The sequence below is a fragment of the Rana temporaria genome, chromosome 6 (assembly GCF_905171775.1).
Source record: "Rana temporaria chromosome 6, aRanTem1.1, whole genome shotgun sequence".
Taxonomy (NCBI): Eukaryota; Metazoa; Chordata; class Amphibia; order Anura; family Ranidae; genus Rana; species Rana temporaria.
This window is the reverse complement of record NC_053494.1, coordinates 221,491,617-221,519,146: the sequence shown is the minus strand read 5'-3', so window position 1 is coordinate 221,519,146 and position 27,530 is coordinate 221,491,617. Positions and strand designations below refer to the sequence as shown.

Here is a 27,530-nt window from a genome sequence, read left to right as displayed (position 1 = left end):
TTAGAGTAGAACGGCTGGTACTGGTACTCTTATAGGCAGTACCAGTGGGGAAGCTAGACATTATTTCACCCGGGGCAAAGAATCAGTTCGGTGACCCCCCTTATGGGACAAAATTAGGCAGAAGTGAGAAACTCCCAGGCCATAGCTGTTGAGTCAGCTGTCTGTCCCCTCCCCCATGTTCCTCTGTCATCCCCCTGCTTCTCTGTTCCCCCCAGGTGAGCGCTGCAGGGAGGGAGAGGAGGTGAGTGTTGCGGGAAAGAGGAGCTGAGGCGGGCGGCGGTCCGCTGTCACTGATGCTGGCCCACTGAGCCATCGGCCCCCAGGGAAACTCCCTGTAGTCCCAATGGCCAGTCTATCCCTCTCATCTCGCCTATCCCTCTCATCTAGCCTCGTCCATCCCTCTCGCCTCGTCCATCCCTCTCGCCCGTCCATCCCTCTCGCCCCGTCCATCCCTCTCGCCCCGTCCATCCCTCTCGCCCCGTCCATCCCTCTCGCCCCGTCCATCCCTCTCGCCCCGTCCATCCCGCTCACCCCGTCCATAACACCGGCGACAGGGGGGATCCTTGAGGGACTCCGCACGATAATGTGCGTTTCTCAGAAGTCACTATTTGAGATCGGTTTTCCAAAAAAGAGGAGAACCAAGATAAATCGCCTTCTGCGACTCTGGCTACTTCAGCTAGCCGAGTCAATAAAAGCTTGTGGTCTACTGTGTCGAAGGCTGCGCTCAGGTCCAACAGAACCAGAAGACAAGATTCTCCTTCATCTGCGGCCTCCGTAAGAGATACGCCACCTCGTATCTCCCTCTCACCTCGTATCTCCCTCTCACCTCGTATCTCCCTCTCACCTCGTATCTCCCTCTCACCTCGTATCTCCCTCTCACCTCGTATCTCCCTCTCACCTCGTATCTCCCTCTCACCTCGTATCTCCCTCTCACCTCGTATCTCCCGCTCACCTCGTATCTCCCGCTCACCTCGTATCTCCCGCTCACCTCGTATCTCCCGCTCACCCCGTATCTCCCGCTCACCCCGTCTATCCCTCTCACCCCGTCCATCCCTCTCACCCCGTCCATCCCTCTCACCCCGTCCATCCCTCTCACCCCGTCCATCCCTCTCACCCCGTCCATCCCTCTCACCCCGTCCATCCCTCTCACCCCGTCCATCCCTCTCACCCCCGTCCATCCCTCTCACCCCCGTCCATCCCTCTCACCCCGTCCATCCCTCTCACCCCGTCCATCCCTCTCACCCCGTCCATCCCTCTCACCCCGTCCATCCCTCTCACCCTGTCTATCCCTCTCACCCCGTCTATCCCTCTCACCCCGTCTATCCCTCTCACCTCGTCCATCCCTCTCACCCCGTCCATCCCTCTCACCCAGTCCATCCCTCTCACCCAGTCCATCCCTCTCACCCAGTCCATCCCTCTCACCCCGTCCATCCCTCTCACCCCGTCGATCCCTCTCACCTCCTGCCTGGTGAAATGTGACCAGCGCGGATCCTTCATCTGATAACATCGCCACATCTTCTACATCCCCTCCTCAGTTCTTTGCGCTCTCGAAGTAAAGTGTGACCATGTCCTCCGGGGTGTCGGGGTGGATCCCCTCCACTCGGACACTTCTGGTTTCCTCCAGACTCTTTGCCATTATTTTCTGCTGTTTTACTCTCGGGTTCCTTGAGAACTTTCCAATGAAGTCGTCAATATCTGTGAAAATAGAGACATCACATCGCAGTGAATAAGTGGATACATACATCTCCCCAGCCAAGCCTGGCATCCTGGCTTTGCTGCCATTTACTGAAAGAACCATTAATACACGCCCCCTCATCCTCATTTGAATTAGGCGCGCTTACGCCGGCCCCATTTACGCTACGCCGCCGTAAGTTAGGAGGCAAGTGCTTTGTGAATACAGCCTTGAAGAGGCCCCATTACTGGACCAGATAGGCATCATAAAATGGACAAAGTCCATCACCCTCTTATCTATAATCATGTCTACCACCTGCCTGGGTTGGCACTGCTTGGCTATCAGTTGTAGCGATACGACACTCTGACCCCTCTACATCCCAGATATCCCCCCCCCCAGCACCCTGACCCCTCTACACATCAGATATCCCCCCAGCACTCTGACCCCTCTACACCCCAGATATCCCCCCAGCACTCTGACCCCTCTACACCCCAGATATCCCCCCAGCACTCTGATCCCTCTACACCCCAGATATCCCCCCAGCACTCTGATCCCTCTACACCCCAGATATCCCCCCAGCACTCTGACCCCTCTACACCCCAGATATCCCCCCAGCACTCTGACCCCTCTACACCCCAGATATCCCCCAGCACTCTGACCCCTCTACACCCCAGATATCCCCCCAGCACTCTGACCCCTCTACACCCCAGATATCCCCCCAGCTCTCTGATCCCTCTACACCCCAGATATCCCCCCAGCACTCTGATCCCTCTACACCCCAGATATCCCCCCAGCTCTCTGATCCCTCTACACCCCAGATATCCCCCCAGCTCTCTGATCCCTCTACACCTCAGATATCCCCCCAGCACCTTTGCCCCTCTACACCTCAGATATCCCCCCAGCACTCTGACTCTTCTACACCCCAGATATCCCCCCCCCAGCACTCTGACCCCTCTACACCCCAGATATCCCCCCCAGCACTCTGACCCCTCTACACCCCAGATATCCCCCCCAGCACTCTGACCCCTCTACACCCCAGATATCCCCCCAGGACTCTGACCCCTCTACAACCCATATATTCCCCCAGCACTCTGACCCCTCTACACCCCAGATATCCCCCCAGCACTCTGACCCCTCTACACCCCAGATATCCTCCCAGCACTCTGACCCCTCTACACCCCAGATATCCCCCCAGCACTCTGACCCCTCTATATCCCAGATATCCCCCCAGCACTCTGACCCCTCTACACCCCAGATATCCCCCCAGCACTCTGATCCCTCTACACCCCAGATATCCCCCCAGCACTCTGATCCCTCTACACCCCAGATATCCCCCCAGCACCCTGACCCCTCTACACCCCAGATATCCCCCCAGCACTCTGACCCCTCTACACCCCAGATATCCCCCCAGCACTCTGACCCCTCTACACCCCTGATATCCCCCCAGCACTCTGACCCCTCTACACCCCTGATATCCCCCCAGCACTCTGACCCCTCTACACCCTAGATATCCCCCCAGCAGTCTGACCCCTCTACACCAAAAAATATCCCCCCCAGCACCCTGACCCCTCTACACCCCAGATATCCACCCAGCACCCTGACCCCTCTACACCCCAGATATCCCCCCCAGCACCCTGACCCCTCTACACCCCAGATATCCACCCAGCACCCTGACCCCTCTACACCCCAGATATCCCCCCCAGCACCCTGACCCCTCTACATCCCAGATATCCTCTCAGCACTCTGACCTCTCTACACCCCAGATATCCCCCTTATCACTCTATCCCCCCAGCAAGCCAGCCAGTCTCCCCTGTGTATTCATCACTCTCAGTGCCATCATGGGACCCCCAATTTCGGGGCAGCGTGGGCTCAAGGACCAGCTGCTTTAGAGAAAGTGCAGGGGCCCCCCCATGCAGCTGGGGCCCCTGGGCAGTGCCCAGATGTGCCCTCTCATTAAGACAGTCCTGATAATATGCATTGCTTTACCATCATTAGCATATTACGTATCCATGGCTCCATAAGTACCTGCTATGTGCGTCTTGACAGGAGTAACTAGTGTGTTAAAGAGACAGTGACCAGTTCATAGGAGGGTCCTTCTCCAAATGTTGGCCCTGAAACTCCCCTCACATCAAGTCAGTCTGATTAATGTGAAACGGAGGGAAAAGATAAATATTCCTGCAGCCCATACCAACCAATCACATATCATCTTTGGCTCTCTAACCCGCACTGAGAAGATAAAATATGGAATTTGATAAGTTGTTATGGACAGTAGCGCCATTTTTGTTGTACTCTGGTCTGGAAATCGTTGTCTTTGTCGGGGGTCTGACCTATATCACATGTGAAGGTGATGACAGCTGATTGGATCTCTGGAATATTCTCTATGTAGAAGTCCGTGTCCATGGATCTCTCACTGATATTCCCCACCAGGAGGTTTATCATATCCGGAGTGAAGCTGTCCGGGACGTTCTCAATCAGAACCAGAGAGGACGAGCGGCTGGGTGACGCCTCTTCTTTCTCTGTGAGGAAAAGTGGAAACAAATTATAAATCTGCATTAAAACATCTACATATTATTGCTCTATCCCAAATATTTCCAACCACCCATGCTTATCTTTCCAATTATGTCCATATACAGTAACCCACAAAAGTACAACCTCAGTCACATTTCTTGTATCTTCATGTGACAACACTGAAGAAATTACACTTTGGGCCAGATTCTCTAAGATCCTGCGGTGGCGCCGCCTAAGCTATTTACACTACGCCGCCCCAACTTACAGGAGCAAGTGCTGTATTCCCCAAACACTTGCTCCGTAGTTTGCGGCGGCGTAGTGTAAAAGGCCCGGCGTATCCCTGCGTAATTCAAAGGGGGCGGCTTCTATTTAAATTAAGCGCGCCCCCGTGCCGGTCGAACTGCGCATGCGCCGGGCTTAAAATAGCCCAGTGCGCATGCTCCAGTTCTCGACGGAAAACGTCAATGACGTCGACGTGTGCGTCATTGACGTAAAGTCGTATTCAAGAACGACTTAGGAAAACGACGTACCCGACGGGAAAAGACGACGCGGACCCGACGCCATACTTAACATGGCATACGGCGGACTGGCGTAAGGTTACCCCTCATATAGCAGGGGTAACCTTACGCTTACGCAAACGACGTGAATTCGTTCAGGAATTGGCGTATCAGGCTCATTTGCATAAACAAATGAGACCTGAACGTAAACGCCACCTAGCGGTCGGCGTTGTATTGCATTTAGGATCCGACGGTGTAAGTGATTTACACCAGTCGGATCCTCGCCTAAATCCGTCGTATCTTGTTTTGTGAATACATAACAATGATACGACGGCGGGAAATTCGAATTACGCCGGTGTATCAGTAGATACTCCGGCATAACTCTTCTGAGAATCTGGTCCTTTGTATCTACAATGTAAAGTAGTGAGTGTACAGCTTGTATAACAGTGTAAATTTATAATAATAAGAATAATTTTGTTGTGTCATTTATTATTAATGTAGTATTATTATTATTATTCATAATAATTATTTATTAGAATTAATATTATTTATTAATTGTCTATTTAATATATTATTATTATCTTTATTTTTTATATTACTATTTTTATTTATATTACATTTATTATGTTGTTTTTGTTATGTTTTTTAATAATACAAATAAATAAATAATAATAAATTATTATTATTACTACATCTATATCTACAGTATCTCACAAAAGTAAGAACACCCCTCAGTGACATTTGTGTAAATCTTTTCTTGTATCTTTTCATGTGACAACACTGAAGAAATTACACTTATAGCTGTATTCAGGTAGGGTTACGTAAATTCAAGCGTATTCTGGAAACCAGATACGCTTAAATTAGGCTAAGATACGAGCGCGTAAGTCTCCTACGCCGTCGTATCTTAGGGTGCAATTTTTCCGCTGGCCGCTAGGTGGCGCTTCCGTTGAGTTCGGCGTAGAATATGTAAATGACTAGATACGCCGATTCACGAACGTACGTGCGCCCGTCGCAGTAAAGATACGCCGTTTCCGTAAGAGGTACACCGGCGTAAAGATAAAGCTGCCCCCTAGGTGGCGTAGCCAATGTTAAGTATGGCCGTCGTTCCCGCGTCGAAATTTGAAATTTTTACGTTGTTTGCGCAAGTCGTCCGTGAATGGGGCTGGACGTAATTTACGTTCACGTCGAAACCAATACGTCCTTGCGGCGTACTTTGGAGCAATGCACACTGGGATATGTACACGGACGGCGCAATCACGTCGGGTCACCACCCATTTACATAAAACACACCCCCTCATCCTCATTTGAATTAGGCGCGCTTACGCCGGCCCCATTTACGCTACACCGCCGTAACTTAGGAGGCAAGTGCTTTGTGAATACAGCACTTGCCTCTCTGACTTACGGCGGCGTAGCGTAAATACGATATGCTACGCCGCCGTAAAGATACACACATGTACCTGAATCTAGCTATTTGTATCTACAATGTTGTGTAGTGAGCGTGTATAACAGTGTAAATTTTCTGTCCCCTCAAAATAACTCAACACACAGCCATTCATGTCTAAACCGCTGGCAACAAAAGTCAGTACACCTCTAAGTGAAAGGGCCGGATTAACAAAACACTTATGCCGACGTATCTACAGATATGCCGCGTAAGTGTAAATGTGCGCCGCCGTATCTGTGCGCTGTGCTCATAGAACTAGATACGCCTGAAAATAGGCTTCTTTCGACCGACGTAACTTTCCTACGCCGGCGTATCTTGGGCGCATATTTACGCTGGAGGCATATGGGAATTTCGATTCCCATATGCAAATGAGTGAGATACGCCGATTCACGAACGTACTTGTGCCCTGCGCATTAATATACGCTGTTTACGCAAGTCGTACGTCCGGCGTAAAGTTAAGCCTCAAAGCAGGTGTAAGTCATGCAAAGGTATGGGCCAGGGAACAGCCGTCGCATTTTACGTCGTTTACGTAGTAGTACGTGAATAGGGCTGGGCGTAGGTTACGTTCACGTCGTAGGCATTGAGCCGTCGTATCTTAGGGAGTATATTCGACGTGAGTCGGAGCATGCGCACTGGGATACGTCCACGGGACGGCGCATGCGCCGTTCGTTCGGCCCATCATTTGCATGGGGTCACGCTTCATTTAAATGGATCACGCCCACCTTCCACCTACTTTGAATTAGGTGGGCTTACGCCAACGATTTTACGCTATGCCGGCGCAACGTTGGGAGCATTTGCATTGTGATTTTGATGCTTGGCTCTCTGCTTTACGTCGGCGTAGCGCATATGTGATGCGCTACGGCCGCCTAAAAATGTGCCGATCTACCTGAATCCGGCCCAAATTGTCCAAGTATATAAATCAGCCTTTGTTAACCCTTTTACCATGGAAAAACCCTTGAAATAATATTCTGGTCCCAGGGAAGCCCTGCTAAAATTGATTATAGCTACAGCTCATGGTACATTAGCCTCCCCACATTGGTGGTCACTGAGAGAAGGGCTTCCTTGAGCTGGTAGTGAGTGGAAAAAGTTATAAGTTTTAGTGTCAGAACTATATGGGCACTATCGGGTGGGAGATCCATCCATCACTACTCATAACTCAAGGAACCCCATCAGGGCTGGACTGGGACAAAGTGGCCCTAGACTTCATCCAGACTGGCCCACTTTGACAGGTCTCTCCCATGGCGGCCAAAATAAACGGAAGGACGGCGGCCACACACAGCTGTGACCTAAGCTTCCTCTGCACTCGTTCTCCTGGTCTTTCCTTTCCCCGCTCTCCATATAGATTCTCCGCGGCAGCAGACAGCAGGTTGGAGAGCAGGGGAAGGAAAGACCAGGGGAACGAATGTCGAGGAAGCTTATGTCACAGCTGTGTGTGGCCGCCGTCCTCCCGGATCGTATGATGAGCTTCTAAGTGCGACTCCCGAGGAGCATGTCTGTATTCATGTGAACTAGCCAGGGAGAGGAGGTGAGCGCTGCGCAGAGGGAGAGGAGGTGAGCGCTGCGCAGAGGGAGAGGAGGTGAGCGCTGCGGGGAGGGAGAGGAGGTGAGCGCTGCGGGGAGGGAGAGGAGGTGAGCGCTGCGGGGAGGGAGAGGAGGTGAGCGCTGCGGGGAGGGAGAGGAGGTGAGCGCTGCGGGGAGGGAGAGGAGGTGAGCGCTGCGGGGAGGGAGAGCCAGAGGAGCGCGGTGGTCTGCTGTCACTGAAGCCGGCCCACTGAGCCATCGGCCAACTGGGAAACTCCCAGTAGTCCCAATGGCCAGTCCATCCCTGAACCCCATGCAACCTCTGCAGGAACCCTGGTAGAGAAAGGCTTATATGTTGCAGTTTACTTCTCTGTAAACTCAATATTGTTCAGTTACCTGGGAGGTTCCGGCTCTTCTCGGTTTTAGAAGCCTGCAAAAAAAATTAAAATAAAAACACCAAATCACAATCATTGCATTTGTGTGTATAGCTTCTTCTTTTATTTCCCAAACCCGGAGCCTTCTTGGGGGTCCAATATATCTTATTAGAAGTTAAAAGGGTTTGTAAAGATTTTTTTTTTCTTTTTTAAAATAACAAACATGTTATACTTACCTCCACTGTGCGGCTCGTTATGCACAGAGTGGCCCCCCGATCCACGTTTTCTGGGGTCCCTCAGCGGCTGTCTCTGGTCCTCCCCGCAAGAACTCCACACATTCATGCTCGCTCGGTGTGGAGCCCTTGCGGGCACGCTCCCGCAGCTCGCTGTATCACTCGGCCCCACCCCCGGCACGCCACATCATTGGATGCGATTGACAGCAGCGCCAGCCAATGGCTGCGCTGCTTTCAAATCCATCTGCTCTAGCCAATCAACGGCCAGGCTGAGCGGCGAAGAGGATGTCGGGGCCGAGCGTGGGACTTTCGAGGGGTCAGGTAAGTATAACGGGGGGCCGGGGAGGGCAGGTATTGCCTGAAGTTTTTTCACTTTTACTTTTACAACCCCTTTAAGTTTACACCTCTTTTGGCTTGGGGTCCACAACCCATCCACTAGACATGTGCACTCCCGAAAAATTTGTTCGTTTTCGTTACATAATTTTTTTTTTGCATTTTTCGTAAAATTCGAAAATTTCGGAATTCGGAAATTAAAAAATGCGAAATTCGGAATTTCGGAAATTGGAAAATTTAGAATTTGGAAATTCAAAAATCCAAACTTTCCAATTTCGCATTTCCGAATTCCGAATTTTTGAAGTTATGAATTTTCGGATCTTTGAATTTTGGAATTTCTGATTTTCTCATTTTCAAATCTCCGATTTTCTAATTTGGAATTTAGAATTTTCTCGAAATTTGGAATTTCCTAATCTCGAATTTCCAAATTTCCGAAATTTAAATATTCCAAAATTCCAATTTCTGAAATTTCCAAAATTCTGAAATTCCGAATTTCCAAAATTCCGAATTTCCAAAATTCAGAATTTCCGAAAATTCAGAGATTTCGGAATTAGAAAATTTGTCAAAATTTGTTAAAAAACGAATTCGGAACTAAATGTGCTGCACATGTCTACCATCCACTGACAGCTCTATATATGAAGGGGCAGATTCACGTAGATGGGCGTAAATTTGGGCGGGCGTAACGTAAATCAGATTTACGTTACGCCGCAAGTTTTTCAAGCAAGTGCTTTATTCACAAAGCACTTGCGTGTAAAGTTGCAGCGGCGTAGCGTAAATCACCCGGCGGACTTCAAATTCGGCGGGTAGGGGGCGCTTCATTTACATGAAGCGCGTCCCCGCACCGAAGGTACTGCGCATGCGCCGTCCCTAAAATATCCCAGCGTGCATTGCTCTAAATGATGTCGCAAGGACGTCATTGGTTTTGACGTGGACGTAAATTACGTCCAGCACCATTCACGGACGACTTACGCAAACGACATAATTTTTTAAATTTTCGACGCGGGAACGACGGCCATACTTAACATTGGCTGCGCCTCAGAGACCACTTTACGCCGGGAAAAGCCTAACGTAAACGTCGTAACTTTACTGCGTCGGCCGCGCGTACGTTCAGGAATTTGCGTATCTAGCTAATTTGCATACTCGACGGGGAAATCGACGGAAGCGCCACCTAGCGGGCAAAAAAAAATTGCAGTTAAGAGACTTACGCCTGTCGGACCTAATGAATATCTATGCGTAACTGATTCTAAGAATCAGACGCATAGATACGACGGCGCTACGCAGAGATACGACGACGTATCTGGAGATGCGCCATCGTATCTCTTTTGTGAATCTGGGCCGAAGTATCTGACACTTGTTTTTCTCCCAACAAACAATTTACAGTGCCTTGCAAAAGTATTCACCCCCTTGGCTTTTTACCTATTTTGTTACATTACAGTCTTTAGTTTCATGTTTTTTTTTTAATCTGAATTCTATGTGATGATCAGAACACAATAGTTTAAGTTGGTGAAGTAAAATTAGAAAAATATATACAGTACATAAAACTATTTTTCAGAAATAAAAAAAATGATAATTGGCACGTGCGCAAGTATTCACCCCCTTTGTTATGAAGCCCATAAAAAGCTCTGGTGCCACCAATTCCCTTCAGAAGTCACATAATTAGTGAAATGACGTCCACCTGTGTGCAATCTAAGTGTCACATGACCTGTCATTACATAGATACCAAAAATCCCATTGGTAAGATGGGGCAAGATCTTAGGGCCAGATTCACAAAAGAGAATGTGTTAGGGCCGTCCTAACTATGCGACTGATTCTTAGAATCAGTTACGCATAGCTAGCCCTAAGATCCGACATGTGTAATTGAATTACACCGTCGGATCTTAAGGATGCAATTCTAGGCCGGCCGCTAGGTGGCGAGGCCATTGGGGTCGACGTAGAATATGCAAATGAATAGTTACGGCGATCCCCGAAAGTCCGCGCTGCCCGTCGATCTAACTTTACGTAGTTTCCGTCGAGTTACGCCACGTAAAATTAGGGCTGAGCCCTAGTTGTCCTAAGCCATGTTAAGTATGGCCGTCGTTCCCGCGTCGAAATTTAAAAAACAACGTCGTTTGCGTAAGTCGTCCGTGAATGGCGCTGAACGCCATTTACGTTCACGTCTAAGCAAATGACGTCCGTGCGACGTCATTTAGCGCAATGCACGTCGGGTAATTTACCCGACGAAGCATGCGCAGTACGTTTGGCGCGGGAACACGCCTAATTTAAATGGTGTCCGCCCCATTTGAATTAGGCGGACTTGCGCCGATCGGATTTACGTTACACCGCCGCAAGTTTACAGGTAAGAGTTCTGAGAATCAGGCAATTACGCTGTAAACCTGCGGCGGTGTAACGTAAATCACATACGTTACGCTGCCGTGGAGCAACGTAATTCTACGAGAATCTGGCCCATAGAGACTTATCCAAAGAGACTTGGAGCCGCAAAAGGTGGCCCTACAAAGTATTGACTTCAGGGGCGTGAATACTTATGCACATTGACTTTTTCTGTTATTTTGTCCTATTTGTTGTTTGCTTCACAATAAAAAAAAATTAAAAATATTCAAAGTTGTGGGCGTGTTCTGTAAATTAAATGATGCAAATCTTCAAACAAAGCGTGTTTATTCCAGGTTGTGAGGCAACAAATCACGAAAAATGCCAAGGGGGGCTGAATAATTTTGCAAGGCACTGTATATTGTGATGGTGATTAGGGATGAGCTTCGAGTCAAACATTGCCTGTTCGCCGAACAGCGAACAATTTGGGGTGTTCGCGGAAAATTCGAAAAGCCTGCTAAAGTCTATGGGAGAAATCTAAAGTGATAATTTAAAAGGCCAATATGCAAGTTATTGTCCTAAAAAGTGTTTAGGGACCTGGGTCCTGCCCCAGGGGAGTGTTTGGGGACCCGGGTCCTGCACCAGGGGACATGTATCAATGCAAAAAAAAGTTAAAAATACGCTCTCTTGTCCCCCCCCTCTTTTCCTGCGGCCGGCCAGGTTACGTGCTCGGATAAAGGGTCTGGTGTGGATTTTTGGGGGGAACTCCACGCCATTTTTTTAAAATTTAAGGTGGAGTTCCCCTTAAAATCCATAACAGACCTGAAGGGCCTGGAATGGATACTTGGGGGGAACCCCACGTAATTTTTTTTTTTAATTTGACGCAGGGTTCCCCTTAATATCCGTACCAGACCTGAAGGGCCTGGTAATTGAATTTGGGGGGACCCCCACACATTTTTTTTATTTTTATGAATTACTCTTCTCTGTATTTCCGGGAGCCGACAATTCATGAATAGCATTTTTTTTTTAAATGACTTTTTTTCCTTCAGAAATGTTATTTTGTGCAGGGACTGTTCTAATCATGGGAAACAAGCGCTACTTCACAGGCATACTATACACCCCCCCCCCTAGGTACAAAATTTAAAGGAATATTTCACTTTTATTGTTTCACCTTAAGCATCATTAAAATCACTGCTCCCGAAAAAACTATACATGTCCCCTGGGGCAGGACCCGGGTCCCCAAACACTCCCCTGGGGCAGGACCCGGGTCCCCAAACACTTTTTATGACAATAACTTGCATATTAGCCTTTAAAATTATCACTTTAGATTTCAAACATTCGAGTCCCATACAGTTTAACAGGGTTCTAAAGTTTGGTCTGTTCGCAGGTTCTGGTGCGAACCGAAAGGGGGGTGGGGGGGCGGACTCGGCTCACTCTGCCCCATACCCTGCTCTCACTCTGCCCCATACCCTGCTCTCACTCTGCCCCATACCCTGCTATCACTCTGCCCCATACCCCGCTATCACTCTGCCCCATACCCCGCTATCACTCTGCCCCATACCCTGCTCTCTTTCTGCCCCATAACCTGCTCTCTCTGCCCCATACCCTGCTCTCTCTCTGCCCCATACCCTGCTCTCACTCTCTCTCTGCCCCATACCCTGCTATCTGCACATACCCTGCTCTCTGTCTGTCCCATGCCCTGCTATCTGCCCATACCCTGTTCTCTGCCTTATGCCCTGATATCTGCCAATACTTTGCTCTCTGCCACATGCCCTGATATATGCCCCATGCTCTGATGTCTGCCCATCTCTGTGCCCACATGCCCTGCTCTTTGCCTCATATTCTGTGTGCCCCCTTGCCCTGCTCTGTGCCCCCTTGCCCTGATGTGTGCCCCATGCCCCGATGTGTGCCCCCATGCTCTGATGCCTGCCCCCATGCCCTTCTATGTGCCCCCATGACCTACTGTGTGCCCCGTGATATGCCCTACTGTGTGCCCCATGATGTGCTCTACGGTGTGCACCATGATGTGTCCTACTGTGTGCCCAATGCCCTACTATATGTCCCACTGTGTGCCCAGTTCCCTCCTTTTGGCCCTGTGATGTGTCCTGAGCCCCCATGCTCTGCTGTCTGCTCTGTGCCCCCATGCCCTTATGTCTGCCCCATGCCCTGCTCTGTGACCCCATGCCCTGCTGTCTGCCCCATGCCCTTCTCTGTGCCCCCATGCCCTGATGTCTGCCCCATGCCCTTCTCTGTGCCTGCCCCATGCCCAGCTATCTGCCCCCATGGCCCTAGGCCCTGCTCAATGCCCCTAGGCCCCGCTGTGTGCCCCCATGATGTGTGTGGGTGTAGCTTGAGTGTGGGCAGGGATACAGGGGGCCCCATGATCTCCTGTTGCCCGGGGGCCCCATGAGTTGTCAGTCCGCCCCTGGAGAACATGCCCTCTATTTCCTCGTCGTGTTTCTCGTCGGGCTGGTTTACGACGAGAAACACGTTCGTGTGTATGCTTAGAAACTCGCGCATGCTCAGAATAAAGTATGAGACGAGGGCGCACCTTTGATAAAAGTAGCGTTCATAACGGAGATAGCACATTCGTCGCGCTGTAACAGACTGAAAAGCGCAAATCGTCTCCAGGGCCACCATCAGGAATTATGAGGCCCCTTACACAGCTTCAGGCATGGGCACCCTCCCTGGAGCAGAGAACTGGGGGGGTGCTGCCGCCGCCTGAAATTCAGAAGCGGGGAGGGGGGGCTCCCGCGAATTGAGAAGTGGGGGGGGCCCTTTACAAAAAAAAAGAAGAAATAAAGAAAAATATATATAAAAAAAAGAGGGGTAGCCATCCGGGGCCCTGGGGACCTCTGGGCCCTTTAATAAAAAGAAATAATAGATATTTATTTTTTTTAAAAAAGGGGGGTTGCCATCTGGGGCCCTGGGCACCTCTGGGCCCTTTAATAATTTTTTTTATAAAAAAAAAAAAAAATTACAAAAAAAAAGGGGGGGGTTGCCATCCGAGACCTCTGGGCCCTTTAAAAAAAAAAAAAAAAAAAATAAAAAAAATTATAAAAATAAACATTTATAAAAAAAAAGGGGGGGTTGCCATCCAGGGCCCTGGGGATAATAATAATAATAATAATAATAATAATAATAATATTATATATAAAAAAAATTATATAAAAAAAAGCCCTGGGACCCCTAAAAAATAAAAATAAAAAAAATGTCCCTTTAATAAAAAATAAAATTAAAATATATTAAAAAAATATATATTTTTTTTATAAAAAATAAAATAAAAAAAGGGGGGTTGCCATCCGGCGTCCTGGGGGCCTCCGGACCTTTTTTTTTTTAAAGGGGGTTGCCATCCGGGCCCCTTACAGGTGTACTGCCTGTACCCCCCTGATGGTGGCCCTGATCGTCTCTCACCAAGCTTTTACTAACATGCAGTAACATGAGATTAGCAAAAGCAGCCCCAAGGGTGGCGCCAGTGGAAAGGAACTTCCCCTTTATAGTGCCGTCGTAAGTGTTGTACGTCACCGCGTTTGAGAACGACGAGATTTTGTCTCGACAGTGTGTATGCAAGGAAAGCTTGACTAGAATCTCATTGAGGAAAACGACGTTTCTATTATGACGAGATTCTCGGTCGTGTGTACGAGGCTTTAGGGAAGTGATGGGGCCGCATGGAGGAACTTCTTTCTGATCGTTACATCGCTCTGACATTCTTCCTGCAATACATTGCTGTGTATATAGGGGGGGGGGGGAGGGCGGAATCCGGTGTCAGTAGGGTGGTGTAACGGGGAAAAGTAGAAGATACCCTTGCTTCAGCTTCCCCGGACCCTCTTATGTCTAAAATCATCCTATGTCCACTAGGGGCATAGGATGACTGAGAAATGATATCTTGGACTACCTGAGATTGGAAAGTGATGATTATTCACAATATCTCCCAGGATAATTTGCCATATTAGAATAGTGACTCCTTCTAGTGTGGCTGCCCTGCATCTAATCGTGGCTTGTGCTAATTGACCCTGTAATTGTGTGAAGGTGTATTTATGATAATGTGTATTGTAAGTTAGCAGACAGCATGTCTGGGAAACGTAAAGGTCATGTGTATGGGTCATCAGCTGTAGTTAATTAGCTCATGTAAATTAGGTCAGAGTCATTTTGTCTGCTAAGAGATGTATTGAGAATAATGTGTATTGGGGGCTCGTTAGGTAACCGGTGTGTGATGTTGTGGGTGAATCCGGGTCATTGTTCAGTATTCTCAAGTGTATAAAAAAGGGACTTCCTTCCAATAAAGTTATTCCTGCTTGAACCTCAAACAGAGCCGTGTCTCGTTAATGGGGTGAATTATCCTTATGGGTCTCGTTCGCCTGACTGTGGCGTGTCGGTAGCTGCCTTGTGTTCGGAAAGGGAATGTCCTAAACGGCTTTAACCCCTTTTGCATTTGGGGTGCCGTTACAGGTGGTATGTGGGATCTTGGTTGGTGTACAATGTGCTCAGGAAATGAGCGCCCCCCTCTGACTGATATACAGAATGAGCCCCTTCCCTACATGGGGCCATAATAAAAGTCATTTATCTCTCATACAGATGGGGGATGGGAGCGCAGAGACTGGAGGTGACATGAATATCGGCAGAGACTGAAAATCTTTGCACCCCTGTGAGCCCCTCCCCCCTTCTCTGTACCCCAACACTTACCCCAACCTCGGGTGGGGGGGTCTCTCTCCTTCGTATGTCTTCCGGTAATCGGACTTCCAGCTGTAATGTTGTTCCATCCGGTAATTTCACTTCATGAGTTTTCCTCTGCAGAACCCGATCCCGTGCTGTAATAGAGAAGATTACAGATTATTGTATATTCTATTCTACCATCCAGATAATTCTGTCCCCAGGGGGGGAAACATGTCAGCATTCAGAATTACTTTTACTTACCTCCCTCCCCCTTGTAGTGTATGAGGATCCCCTCCAGTCCTCAGTACTTACCTCCCTCCCCCTTGTAGTGTATGAGGATCTCCCTCCAGTCCTCAGTACTTACCTCCCTCCTCTTTGTAGTGTATGAGGATCCCCCCCAGTCCTCAGTACTTACCTCCCTCCTCCTTGTAGTGTATGAGGATCTCCCTCCAGTCCTCAGTACTTACCTCCCTCCTCCTTGTAGTGTATGAGGATCCCCTCCAGTCCTCAGTACTTACCTCCCTCCTCCTTGTAGTGTATGAGGATCCCCTTCTGTCCTCAGTACTTACCTCCCTCCTCCTTGTAGTGTATGAGGATCCCCCTCCAGTCCTCAGTACTTACCTCCCTACTTCTTGTATTGTATGAGGATCCCCTCCAGTCCCCAGTACTTACCTTTGCCCTCCTTGTAGTATATGAGGATCCCCCTCCAGTCCTCAGTACTTACCTCCCTCCTCCTTGTAGTGTATGAGGATCCCCTCCAGTCCTCAGTACTTACCTCCCTCCTCCTTGTAGTGTATGAGGATCCCCCTCCAGTTCTCAGTACTTACCTCCCTCCTCCTTGTAGTGTATGAGGATCCCCCCCCCCCCAGTCCTCAGTACTTACCTCCCTTCTCCTTGTAGTGTATGAGGATCTCCTCCAGTCCTCAGTACTTACCTCCCTTCTCCTTGTAGTGTATGAGGATCTCCTCCAGTCCTCAATACTTACCTCCCTCCTCCTTGTAGTGTATGAGGATCCCCCTCCAGTCCTCAGTACTTACCTCCCTCCTCCTTGTAGTGTATGAGGATCTCCTCCAGTCCTCAGTACTTACCTCCCTCCTCCTTGTAGTGTATGAGGATCCCCTCCAGTCCTCAGTACTTACCTTCCTCCTTGTAGTGTATGAGGATCCCCTCCAGTCCTCAGTACTTACCTCCCTCCTCCTTGTAGTGTATGAGGATCCCCCTCCAGTCCTCAGTACTTACCTCCCTCCTCCTTGTAGTGTATGAGGATCTCCTCCAGTCCTCAGTACTTACCTCCCTCCTCCTTGTAGTGTATGAGGATCCCCCTCCAGTCCTCAGTACTTACCTCCCTCCTCCTTGTAGTGTATGAGGATCCCCTCCAGTCCTCAGTACTTACCTGCCTCCTCCTTGTAGTGTATGAGGATCCCCTCCAGTCCTCAGTACTTACCTCCCTCCTCCTTGTAGTGTATGAGGATCCCCTCCAGTCCTCAGTACTTACCTCCCTCCTCCTTGTAGTGTATGAGGATCTCCCTCCAGTCAGGGCCGTCTTTACCGCAGGGCAAATGGGGCAGGTGCCCTGGGCCCTGTCACTGTTGGGGGCCCAAAGCAACCCCCTTTAAAAAAAAAAAAAAAAAAAAAAATTTTTTTTTTTTTTTTTTTTTTTTTTAGGGGTCCGGAGGCCCCCAGGGGCCCGGAGGACCCCAGGGCCCCAGATGGCAACCCCCTCTTTTTTTTATTTATTTTTAAATTAAAAAAAAAAATTATATATTTTTATTAAACGGACAATTTTTTAATATATTTTTATTTTATTTTTTATTAAAGGGGCAATTTTTTTTAGAGGTCTGGGGGTCCCCAGGGGCCCATAGTTCCCCAGGGCCCCGGATGACAACCCCCCTTTTTTTATAAAAAAAATCTTTTTATTTATATATATATATAATGTTTATTATTATTATTATTATTATAGGACCCAGAGGCCCCGGATGGCAACCCCCCTTATTTTTTTATAAAAAACATTTTTTTTATATATTTTATTTCTTTTTTTTCTTTTTATATATATATATATATATATATATATATATATATATATATTTTTTTTTTTTATTAAAGGGCTCAGAGTTCCCCAGGGCCCCATGTGGCAAACACCCTTTATCTTTTTTATAAATGTTTATTTTTTTATTTTTGTTTATATATTTTTTTATTTATTTTTTATTTAAGGGCCCAGGATGGCAACCCCCCCCTTTTTTTTATAAATGTTTCTTTATATATATTTTTTATTAAAGGGCCCAGAGGTCCTGGATGGCAACCCCCTTTTTTTTGTAATTTATTTTTATTAAAAAAAAAATATTAAAGGGCCCAGAGGTCCCCAGGGCCCCAGATGGCAACCCCCTTTTTAAAATATATTTTTTATATATATTTTTTATTTCTTTTTTTCTTTTTATTAAAGGGCCCAGAGGTCCCCAGGGCCCCGGATGGCTACACCCCTTTTTTATATATATTTTTCTTTATTTCTTTCTTTCTTTTTTTTTGTAAATGGCCCCCCGCTTCTAAATTTGCGGCAGCCCCCCCCCTGCTTTATTAATTTCAGGCGGCAGCACCCCCCATCCCTGTTCTCTGCTCCAGGGGGCCCATGCCTGAAGCTGTGTAAGTGGCCTCATAATTCCTGATGGCGGCCCTGCCTCCCGTTAAGCCCCTGTGCTGCCCACAAATCAGGCTGAAAATCATTAGCGGCACGCAGCCAGTGACAGTACTGCTTCCCTTCCCAGTGTTTTAAAATGTACAGCACCCCTGGCTTCCCTTTAGACGTGCTCTTCTCCCTTCCTGCCACTGGGTGCTGCTTGCATATAAAAGTGAATTAGAATGTGATTTTATAACATCCCCAGTTTGCTCTTCCTGAGGCTGACTTCTTCATGTCCTGCTCCTCAAGGTATGTCACTGTTTGCTAATCTATATTGTATATAGAAGTTTTCTGTAGAGTGTGCCCAAAGTTTATAATATTTGATGATTCACTGCAGGTCTGGTCAGTGTTTTAAAAAGTTCCTCTATTTTACACATGGCATGGCATGGGGGTCACAGCACTGTCTGTCCATTCTGCTTTAGCACCATGGGACCCCATGCCATGCCATGTGTAAAATAGAGGAACTCTTTAAATAACAGACCAGACCTGCAGTGCAGGCTGAGTAAAGCCTCAGAGCAGATGACATTACTGTCTGTATTTAACTGCTTGACGGGCTTATTTTGGGCCTGGCTGGTTCACATGTATGTGTTTTGGCGGCCCACATTTGCGCAGGCACAGCAGCCCATTCATTTGAATGAGCCGCCATGCCTGCGTTTCCTGCAAAGAAAAGCGCATGCCTCATGTAATAGGCTGCGCACACGGCATGCCTATGCCCATCAAGCACTGAAATACAGCACTGTCTGTCCATTCTGCTGTCTGCTGTGACTTATCTGCAGTTCCCGCACTGTCAAACTTGCTGCATTTTTAGACGTTTAGGTCACGCTTATAAAAACACAGTGCGTTTGTGTGTGCAAGAACTGCAGGTAAGTAGCATGGTGCAAAAGCAGAATGGATTTCAAGGCAACTGTATTTTTAAAATGCTGAATGCACCTTTTTTCTGCAGGAAACAAAGGCATGGCAGCCTATTCAAATCAATGGGCTGCTGTACCTGCACAAATGAGGACCGCCAAAACATACATGTGAACCAGTCAGGCCCAAAATAAGCTGGAGGGGGGCCCAAAAAAAATGTTTGCCCTGGGCCCAAACCATATTAAAGACGGCCCTGCCTCCAGTCCTCAGTAATTAAGTGCCTCCCCCTAGTAGTATAATATAATTTCCCCACCCCAGTACCTACCTTTCTCCTCCTTGAAGTGTATGAGGATGTACCCCCGGGTGCAGTCGGTGTCTCGGATCTCGCACTCTCCTCCGTCTGATTTGCTCTGTTTCCCGAAATAAATCTGCAGTTTATTTTTGAGCTTTTTCAGTTTTTCTGTCTCTTGGCTCCAGGTTAGGGCCACAGGGTGCAGGTACTTGCTGTCCCCCATGGTGGGTGACACTCAGTGGGGTCGGTTAGCGGAAGGCGCGGTAGTACAGCCAGGCAGGGTGTGGAGGTCGGTGTTTTTCTGGTTGAGGACCGGATATTTGTGAAGAAAGAACTCTGAAGACCCTTTCACTTTCGGTTTGGCAGATCAGATAACTTTCTGCTGGAGAGAGTTCCAGGAAAAGTTCCAGCTGGTGTGTGTCAGTCCTACGACCCCATTGGGTTGTCTCCTCCCTCAGGGCTGATTGGACAGGTGGAGGATTTAACCCAATATTGGTACAGAAATTCCTCCTCCATCCTCAGAAAGAGGAAATACAAAGATTGTAACTTCTAAGACCTCATGCCCACGGACGTTTTAAAAAACGGGCTGTAAAGCTAGTACAGACGCCAGGAAAAAAGCGGCGTTTTTTAATGCAATTTATTTTCGCGTTTTTGCATTGAATTCAAGGCACGTTTCGCTGCGCTAGCTTTCAGCCGCGTTTTTCTTTCTCTATTCAAAATCAATGGTTCCCTATGGGAGCCCATTGATTTGATAAGAGGTCGGATCAAGATGATCGACTTGTGGGGCGACTTGTGTGCTGAGAATCTTGAAGGGGAACCCCGCGAAAATGTTAAAAAATGTTTTGCGTGAGGTTCCCCCCCAGGATCTCAAAGGGAACCCCCCACACCCAAAAAAATTGCCCCAGGACCCATACCAGACCCATATCCGAGCATGCAGCACGGCTGGTCAGAAAAGACCATACCAAGCCACATGCCCTCAACATGGGGGAGGTTGGTGCTTTGGGGCAGGGGGGCACTGTGATTTAACGAGGCTTAACGCTATGGGGAGCCCATTGTTTTGAATAGAGGTTGCACCAGAAGTCGGATCAAGATGATCCGACTTGCGGGGCGACTTGTGTGCTGAGAATCTTGAAGGGGAACCCCCCCACAAAAATGTTAAAAAAAATTGGCGTGAGGTCCCCCCAGGACGATACCAGACCCTTCGGTCTGGTATGGATCTTAAGGGGAACCCCCCACACCAAAAACAATGGCGTGGGGGTTCCCCCAGGATCCACACAAGACCCTTATCCAAGTACGCAGCCCGGCAGGTCAGGAAAGGGGGGGCGAGTGAGCGCCCCCTCTCCTAGACCATACCATGCCCTTAACATGGGGGGTTAGTGTTTTGGGGCAGGGCGGCATTGCGTCCCCCACCCCAAACCACCTTGTCCCCATGTTGAGGAGGACAAGGGCCTCTTCCCGACAACCCTGGCCATTGGTTGTCAGGGTCTGTGGGCGAGGGGGTTTATCGGAATCTGGGAGCCCACTTTAATCACATCATGCCCCGGGATCTGGTGGCCCCCTTATTAAAGGGGGCTCCCAGATTTCAATAAGCCCCCCCGCCCTCAGATCCCGACAACCACCAGCCAGGGTTGTCGGGAAGAGGCCCTTGTCCTCATCAAAATGGGGACAAGGTGCTTTGGGATGGGGGACTTAATGCCGCCCTGCCCCAAAACACTAACCCCCCATGTTAAGGGCATGGTATGGTCTAGGAGAGGGGGCGCTCGCTCGCCCCCCCATTCCTGACCTGCCAGGCTGCGTACTTGGATAAGGGTTTTGTGTGGATCCTGGGGGAACCCCCACGCCATTGTTTTTGGTGTGGGGGGTTCCCCTTAAGATGCATACCAGACCGAAGGGTCTGGTATCGTCCTGAGGGGAACCTCACGCCAATTTTATTTTTTATTTTTGTGGGGGGGTTCCCCTTCAAGATTCTCAGCACACAAGTCGCCCTGCAAGTCGGATCCGACTTCTGGTGCAACCTCAATTCAAAACAATGGGCTCCCCATAGCGTTAAGCCTCGTTAAATCGCGTTTAACACCTTTTGCTGGCGTCTGACGTCTTTACAGCTCTAACGCTGAAGCTCCAGAACGCACTGGTCCTCGGGTTTTCTTTTTATTTGCAGCTTAAAAACGGCTCAGCCATTTACAGCTCAAAAACGTCATGGTGGGGGTTGCAGGTTCAGCACAGTCTCAGCTGAATCTGAATGCCCTTTGCAGGCAGGGACCGCGGGCCCCTGATGTGTAGCAAAAATAGAAGTCCTTGGTGCTCGCTGTCCTATCTGTGGCTACTGTACTGCTCCCAGTACCACCTCTTTAGGCCCTGCCAGCCCTCCTGGCTGCAGCTGCCTCTTACTACTGTCCATGACACCACAGTCCTCCTGACTGGCTCTACATCCATCCCAGACTGCTCCATCCCAGTTCTCCCAGGCATGCCTCACAGTCCTCCTGACTATGTGAACACTCACCAGCCCTCTTGGCTGTTCCTTTCCTCCTGGAGAATTGCCCGGTACTGTTCTCCCGCTGTCTTTGCCTTGCTCCCATGCCTCCTGGTCAGGACACCTCTGTGTGTCTTGAAGAGGGTCCTGTCCGCACCCAGGCCCAAGGTCACCCGCCTCCCCCCGCAGACTGGGGAGCTCCCTTCACGCAAGGTTGTGACCTGTCCGGGATTCACCCGGACAGTCTGGGTTTTGAATCATGTGTCCAGGTTTCAGTCTACCTGAAACCCGGACACATTATTCAGACAGGAATGTTTCTCGGAACAGGGCTTGACAGGAAGGTGTGCGCCACATTACTCTTCTCTTTGGCGTACCCAAAGGTGTGCCAGATCTGTTAGAATCCTATAGGGCAGAGATATGAAATTAGCAGACATCCAGCTGTTGCAAAACTACAAGTCCCATCATGCCTCTGCCTCTGGGTGTCATGCTTGTGGCTGTCAGAATCTTGCTATGCCTCATGGGACTTGTAGTTCTGCAACAGCTGTAGGTCTGTTAATTACATATCCCTGCTATAGTGTATACCAAAACCAATACATTTACTGTGTTCAAGTTTGGCTTGAAGAAGAAGTGGCAACCCTACCTCCAAGGCCACAACAGCCGAACACTCCATCTCCAGCTTCCACCCAAACTCTCCTGCCCAGCTGGGCTGATACAGAGTATTTGATGGGGCTGGCCCCCTGCTAACCCAAGTTGGGGATTGGTCTGGGCCCTCAGAACACTCCGACTAGCTCCTCCTGAACCCCTCCCAACCGCTTCTGGAACCTTCTTCTCCAAGTATCCAGACAGCAAGGGGAGTTACCAGAGAAGCTGCTGCTGAGTCATCCAGCTCTCCCTGAGTCTCTCACCCGACCCAGCCAAGCCTGGAAATGTACCTACACTAAGGCCCGGATTCACGTAGATCCGTGCATTTTTACGGCGGCGTAGCGTATCGTATTTACGCTACGCTGCCGTAAGTCAGAGAGGCAAGTGCTGTATTCACAAAGCACTTGCCTCCTAAGTTACGGCAGGGTAGCGTAAATGGGGCCGGCGTAAGCGCGCCTAATTCAAATGAGGATGAGGGGGCGTGTTTTATGTAAATTATTGGTGACCCGACGTGATTGACGTTTTTTACGAACGGCGCATGCGCCGTCCGTGTACATATCCCAGTGTGCATTGCTCCAAAGTACGCCGCAAGGACGTATTGGTTTCGACGTGAACGTAAATTACGTCCAGCCCCATTCACGGACGACTTACGCAAACGACGTAAAATTTTCAAATTTTGACGCGGGAACGACGGCCATACTTAACATTGGCTACGCCACCTAGGGGGCAGCTTTATCTTTACGCGGCGTATCTCTTACGGAAACAGCGTATCTTTACTGCGACAGGCAAGCGTACGTTCGTGAATCAGCGTATCTAGTAATTTACATATTCTACGCCGAAATCAACGTAAGCGCCACCTAGCGGCCAGCGGAAAAATTACACCCTAAAATACGACGGCGCAGGCCATCGTATCTTAGCTAGGTTTAAGTGTATCTCAGTTTGAGCATACACTTAAACTTACGACGGGCTTAGATTCCGAGTTACGTTGGCGTATCTACTGATACGCCGGCGTAACTCTTTGTGAATCCGGCCCTAAGGCTCCATGCACACAGGACGCTCAAAAAAGTTGTTCTGAACGTCGTATTGCTTGCAGGAAAACGCTGCTTTAAAATTGCGATTTTATCAGCTTTTTGCAATGCCGTCAATGTACGTTTATCGGCGCTATCTTTCAGCCGCGTTTCTCTGGCTCTATTCAAAATCAATGGTTTCCTATGGGAGCCCATTGATTTGAACAGAAGTTGATCATCATGATCCGACTTGCGGTGAGACTTGTGCGCTGAGGATGAAGGGGCACCCCCTGCCAAAATGAAAAAAAAAATGGCGTGGGGTTCCCCCATCGGACGATACCAGTCCCTTCGGTCTGGTATGGATTTTAAGGGGAACCACCTATGCCGAAAAAACAGCAAGGGGGTCCCCCAAAATCCATACCAGACCCTTATCCGATCACGCAGCCTGGCTGGTCAGGAAAGGGGGTGGGGACGAGCGATCGCCCCCCATCCCTCCTGAACATGGGGGGGTAGGTGCTTTGGGACAGGGAGGTCCTGTGCCCCCCACTCCAAAGCACTGTGACTGTCTCTTTATTGGATTATACTGTCTCTTTTCTGGATGGGGACTTCTCTTTTCTGGATTGGGCGGTCTCTATGCTATATAGGGATGTCTTTTTGCTTAATAAATGGGGATATCTCTGCTGGATTGGGCAAACTTTTTGCTGGATTGGGATATCTCTTTGCTGAATGGGGATTTCTCTTTCCTATATGGGAAGGTCTCTTTGGTATATGGGGATGTCTCTTTGCTGGATGGGGATGTCTCTTTAGTATATGGGAAGGTCTCTTTGCTGGATGGCAATGTCTCTCTGCTATATGGAGATGTTTCTATGCTGGAATAGGATGTCTCTTTGCTGAGTATATGGGGAGGTCTCTTTGCTGAATATACTGGGATGTCTCTTTGCTGGATTAGGATGTCTCTTTGCTGAATATATGGGGATATCCCTTTTCTGACTATATGGGGCTTTTAGACTCGGTGGGATGGCCAGTGGTTGGACCATGGGGAATGTTCATGGTCATGCCAGGGGAGCCTAAAGCTGTGTAAGGGGCCACAACGTTTCTGATGGTTGCCTTTCTGACTATGCTTCTGCTTGATCCCTACCTGCTATATCTGATACTGCACCCTGACTTGCTCACCTCCTGGTGGGGCGATATCCTGAGGACCGCAACCTGGTACTAACATGCAGCAAAACCAGGGACATTGCTTAGGTGGGAAAAAGACCAGGGGGCTTCAGCCCGGCATGGGGGGGCAGTTGTGTAGAGAGGGGGATGTAGGCCCACTTGCTGGTTGCTGCCTGGCTCACCAGTGCCCATCAAAGCTGACCACTAAACTGACCTACCTCACCCATACACTGACCTACCTGACCAATACACTGACCTACCTGACCATTATACCAACCTACATGACCTATTAATACACTGACACACATACACTGACTTACCTGACTTTTCCATGTCAGACTTCAGGTGACCTCTTGACAATCATTCATCCTGCAGCTCAGCCTTACCTGTAGTGTGTGGTGCGCCCATTCCATTCATGACCAGTCAGAGACAGCAGGCTGCACGCGCCAGGCTACCAGAGCCAGGATAGGAGAGCGGCCTGCCCAGTTACAAAGAGAGAGCGCCGAGCAGGGATCTCATAGTGCTAAGCGCGGCCACAGTGTCATTCCCGCCTCCTGGACCCGACAGCACCCGCAATGGACATCACGCGTCCCGCGGTCCCAGCATTGGACCAGTGTGACGTCCATCAAAGGACGCTGCCGGGTCCAGAAGGTGGAACTTGTTATGTCCCTTGGCCGCACTTGGAGTCGGATCGGTCCCCTCTGGCTGCGCTGAGTGGCCACTCGGGCTCAGGGCTAATAATACAATTATAAATGCCCGAGACCCTTTTTGGGTGCCCACTCGGGGCTCCAGCCACCTCAGCCCCCCCTCCCGATGCCACTGAGCAAAACCCATCTCCACCATCAGAAGCTCTGGTGAACACCGGTTAGTACTTAGACTCCGTTCCTTAGGTGAGCCTGAGTCATTCACCAGGGTGACCTGCTTGTGTTCTTATCCAGCTGTCAGTGGGAGCCTCTTTACCGCTAAAGCTACTGGTCTCCAAGCCTGACCCCTGACCCCAACCTCCTAAAACTTCCTAAGCAGTAGCACATGTTACTGTGCATGCGTAGCACCCCTCTGACACCCCAAAGGCAGAATAGCTCTGCCAGAGGCAGGGGCAGGCTAGCATTTTACCCCAGGGCTGACTGCATGGCCAATAGGGTGACTGAGAAAGGATATTGGGTGCCAGTCACTTTTGTCTTTTATTGCAGATCAGTTAAGGAGGTGAGGGTTACCGTGGCAGATCACTTACAGGCTCTCCAATTCAATGTCCATCTTCACAGTGTCAGGACCTATAAGCTAACCCGGCAACACTGTAAGCACATTCCTAAATTTCAGTGCATCCTCCGTGTGAGTCACCAGGACCTTCTAAAAGACCAATCTTCTTCCTGGCTCTCTCCAGCATGGGGCCTCCCCTGGGTCTCCACCTTGGCACAGCTTCTTCCGGACCAGGCAGGACAGCTTCAGGACCACATCAGCACCTGTTAGGCCCCAAACCAGACTATTGGGCCTAAAAGCAAAGCTCCATCCGGCATCACCTCCTCAAGCCTCAGCCCAGGGGAAGAGAGAGAGCAAATGGCCTGTCCCAAATATGTATATCCTCCCCCAGCATGCATCAGTGGCCTGAACCTTCTAATGGATTGGCTGGAGGAAATATAAATATTCATGACTTATTTTGTGAAATCTTATACTATGACCAGAGATACCAGTGACATCTACTGGTGACAGTAAAAAATCAATACCCAACTTAACCACTTATAGACCGCATCTCACCATTGTGGGAGGGGCAGAGACACAAACTACTGCAGGAAATCTCCCCATTGTGGGAGGGGCAGAGACACAAACTACTGCAGGAAATCTCCCCATTGTGGGAGGGGCAGAGACACAAACTACTGCGGGGAAATCTCCCCATTGTGGGAGGGGCAGAGACACAAACTACTGCAGGAAATGTCACCATTGTGGGAGGGGCAGAGACACAAACTACTGCAGGGAAATCTCCCCATTGTGGGAGGGGCAGAGACAAACTACTGCAGGAAATCTCCCTATTGTGGGAGGGGCAGAGACACAAACTACTGCAGGAAATCTCCCTATTGTGGGAGGGGCAGAGACACAAACTACTGCAGGAAATCTCCCTATTGTGGGAGGGGCAGAGACACAAACTACTGCAGGGAAATTTCCCCATTGTGGGAGGGGCAGAGACACAAACTACTGCAGGGAAATTTCCCCATTGTGGGAGGGGCAGAGACACAAACTACTGCAGGGAAATCTCCCCATTGTGGGAGGGGCAGAGACACAAACTACTGCAGGAACTCTCACCATTGTGGGAGGGGCAGAGACAAACTACTGCAGGAAATCTCCCCATTGTGGGAGGGGTAGAGACACAAACTACTGCAGGAAAATCTCCCCATTGTGGGAGGGGCAGAGACACAAACTACTGCAGGAAATCTCCCCATTGTGGGAGGGGCAGAGACACAAACTACTGCAGGAAATCTCCCCATTGTGGGAGGGGCAGAGACACAAACTACTGCAGAAAATCTCCCAATTGTGGGAGGGGCAGAGACACAAACTACTGCAGGGAATCTCCCCATTGTGGGAGGGGCAGAGACACAAACTACTGCAGGGAATCTCCCCATTGTGGGAGGGGCAGAGACACAAACTACTGCAGGAAATCTCACCATTGTGGGAGGGGAAGGTCAAAAACTGATGTATCATTCATATTTGGGGCAGATTTTAGTCCAGAAAGGAAGTAGTTGGTGACCCTGGATAATGTCTGCAGACAGGTGGCGCCATCTTTGTGGAAAGTAGATGAAGTCATTGTCCGGGGGGAGTGCTGTGATCTCGGTAATAAATACTTGGTACTCAGCATGCGAACACTTAACATGAAAGTGAAGACAACAGGTCAACTCTAAACCAACAAGTCTTCATC

General features: G+C 49.3%; 2 protein-coding genes across 2 annotated transcripts in view; both read right to left on the bottom strand.

Annotated features, from left to right (window-relative positions):
• The window catches only part of LOC120944285 (protein mono-ADP-ribosyltransferase PARP14-like), a 62,719-nt gene extending 58,534 nt beyond the window's left edge, over nucleotides 1–4,185 (bottom strand). Inside the window, exons 1-2 of the mRNA XM_040358310.1 lie at nucleotides 4,000–4,185; nucleotides 1,459–1,695 (exon numbers count right to left, since the gene is read on the bottom strand). Coding sequence (XP_040214244.1) covers nucleotides 1,459–1,507 — 49 coding nt within the window. The 5' untranslated portion in view covers nucleotides 1,508–1,695; nucleotides 4,000–4,185. The remainder of the gene's footprint in view (nucleotides 1–1,458; nucleotides 1,696–3,999) is intronic.
• Nucleotides 1,532–19,724, bottom strand: LOC120944466 (protein mono-ADP-ribosyltransferase PARP14-like). Its single transcript, XM_040358524.1, has 5 exons — nucleotides 19,382–19,724; nucleotides 15,567–15,691; nucleotides 8,036–8,069; nucleotides 4,000–4,188; nucleotides 1,532–1,695 (listed from the first exon to the last, which is right to left on the bottom strand). Exons 1-5 carry the CDS (start codon nucleotides 19,569–19,571, stop codon nucleotides 1,532–1,534), a joined length of 702 nt encoding a protein of 233 aa, XP_040214458.1. The 5' UTR covers nucleotides 19,572–19,724.
• Nucleotides 19,725–27,530: the final 7,806 nt, after the last annotated feature.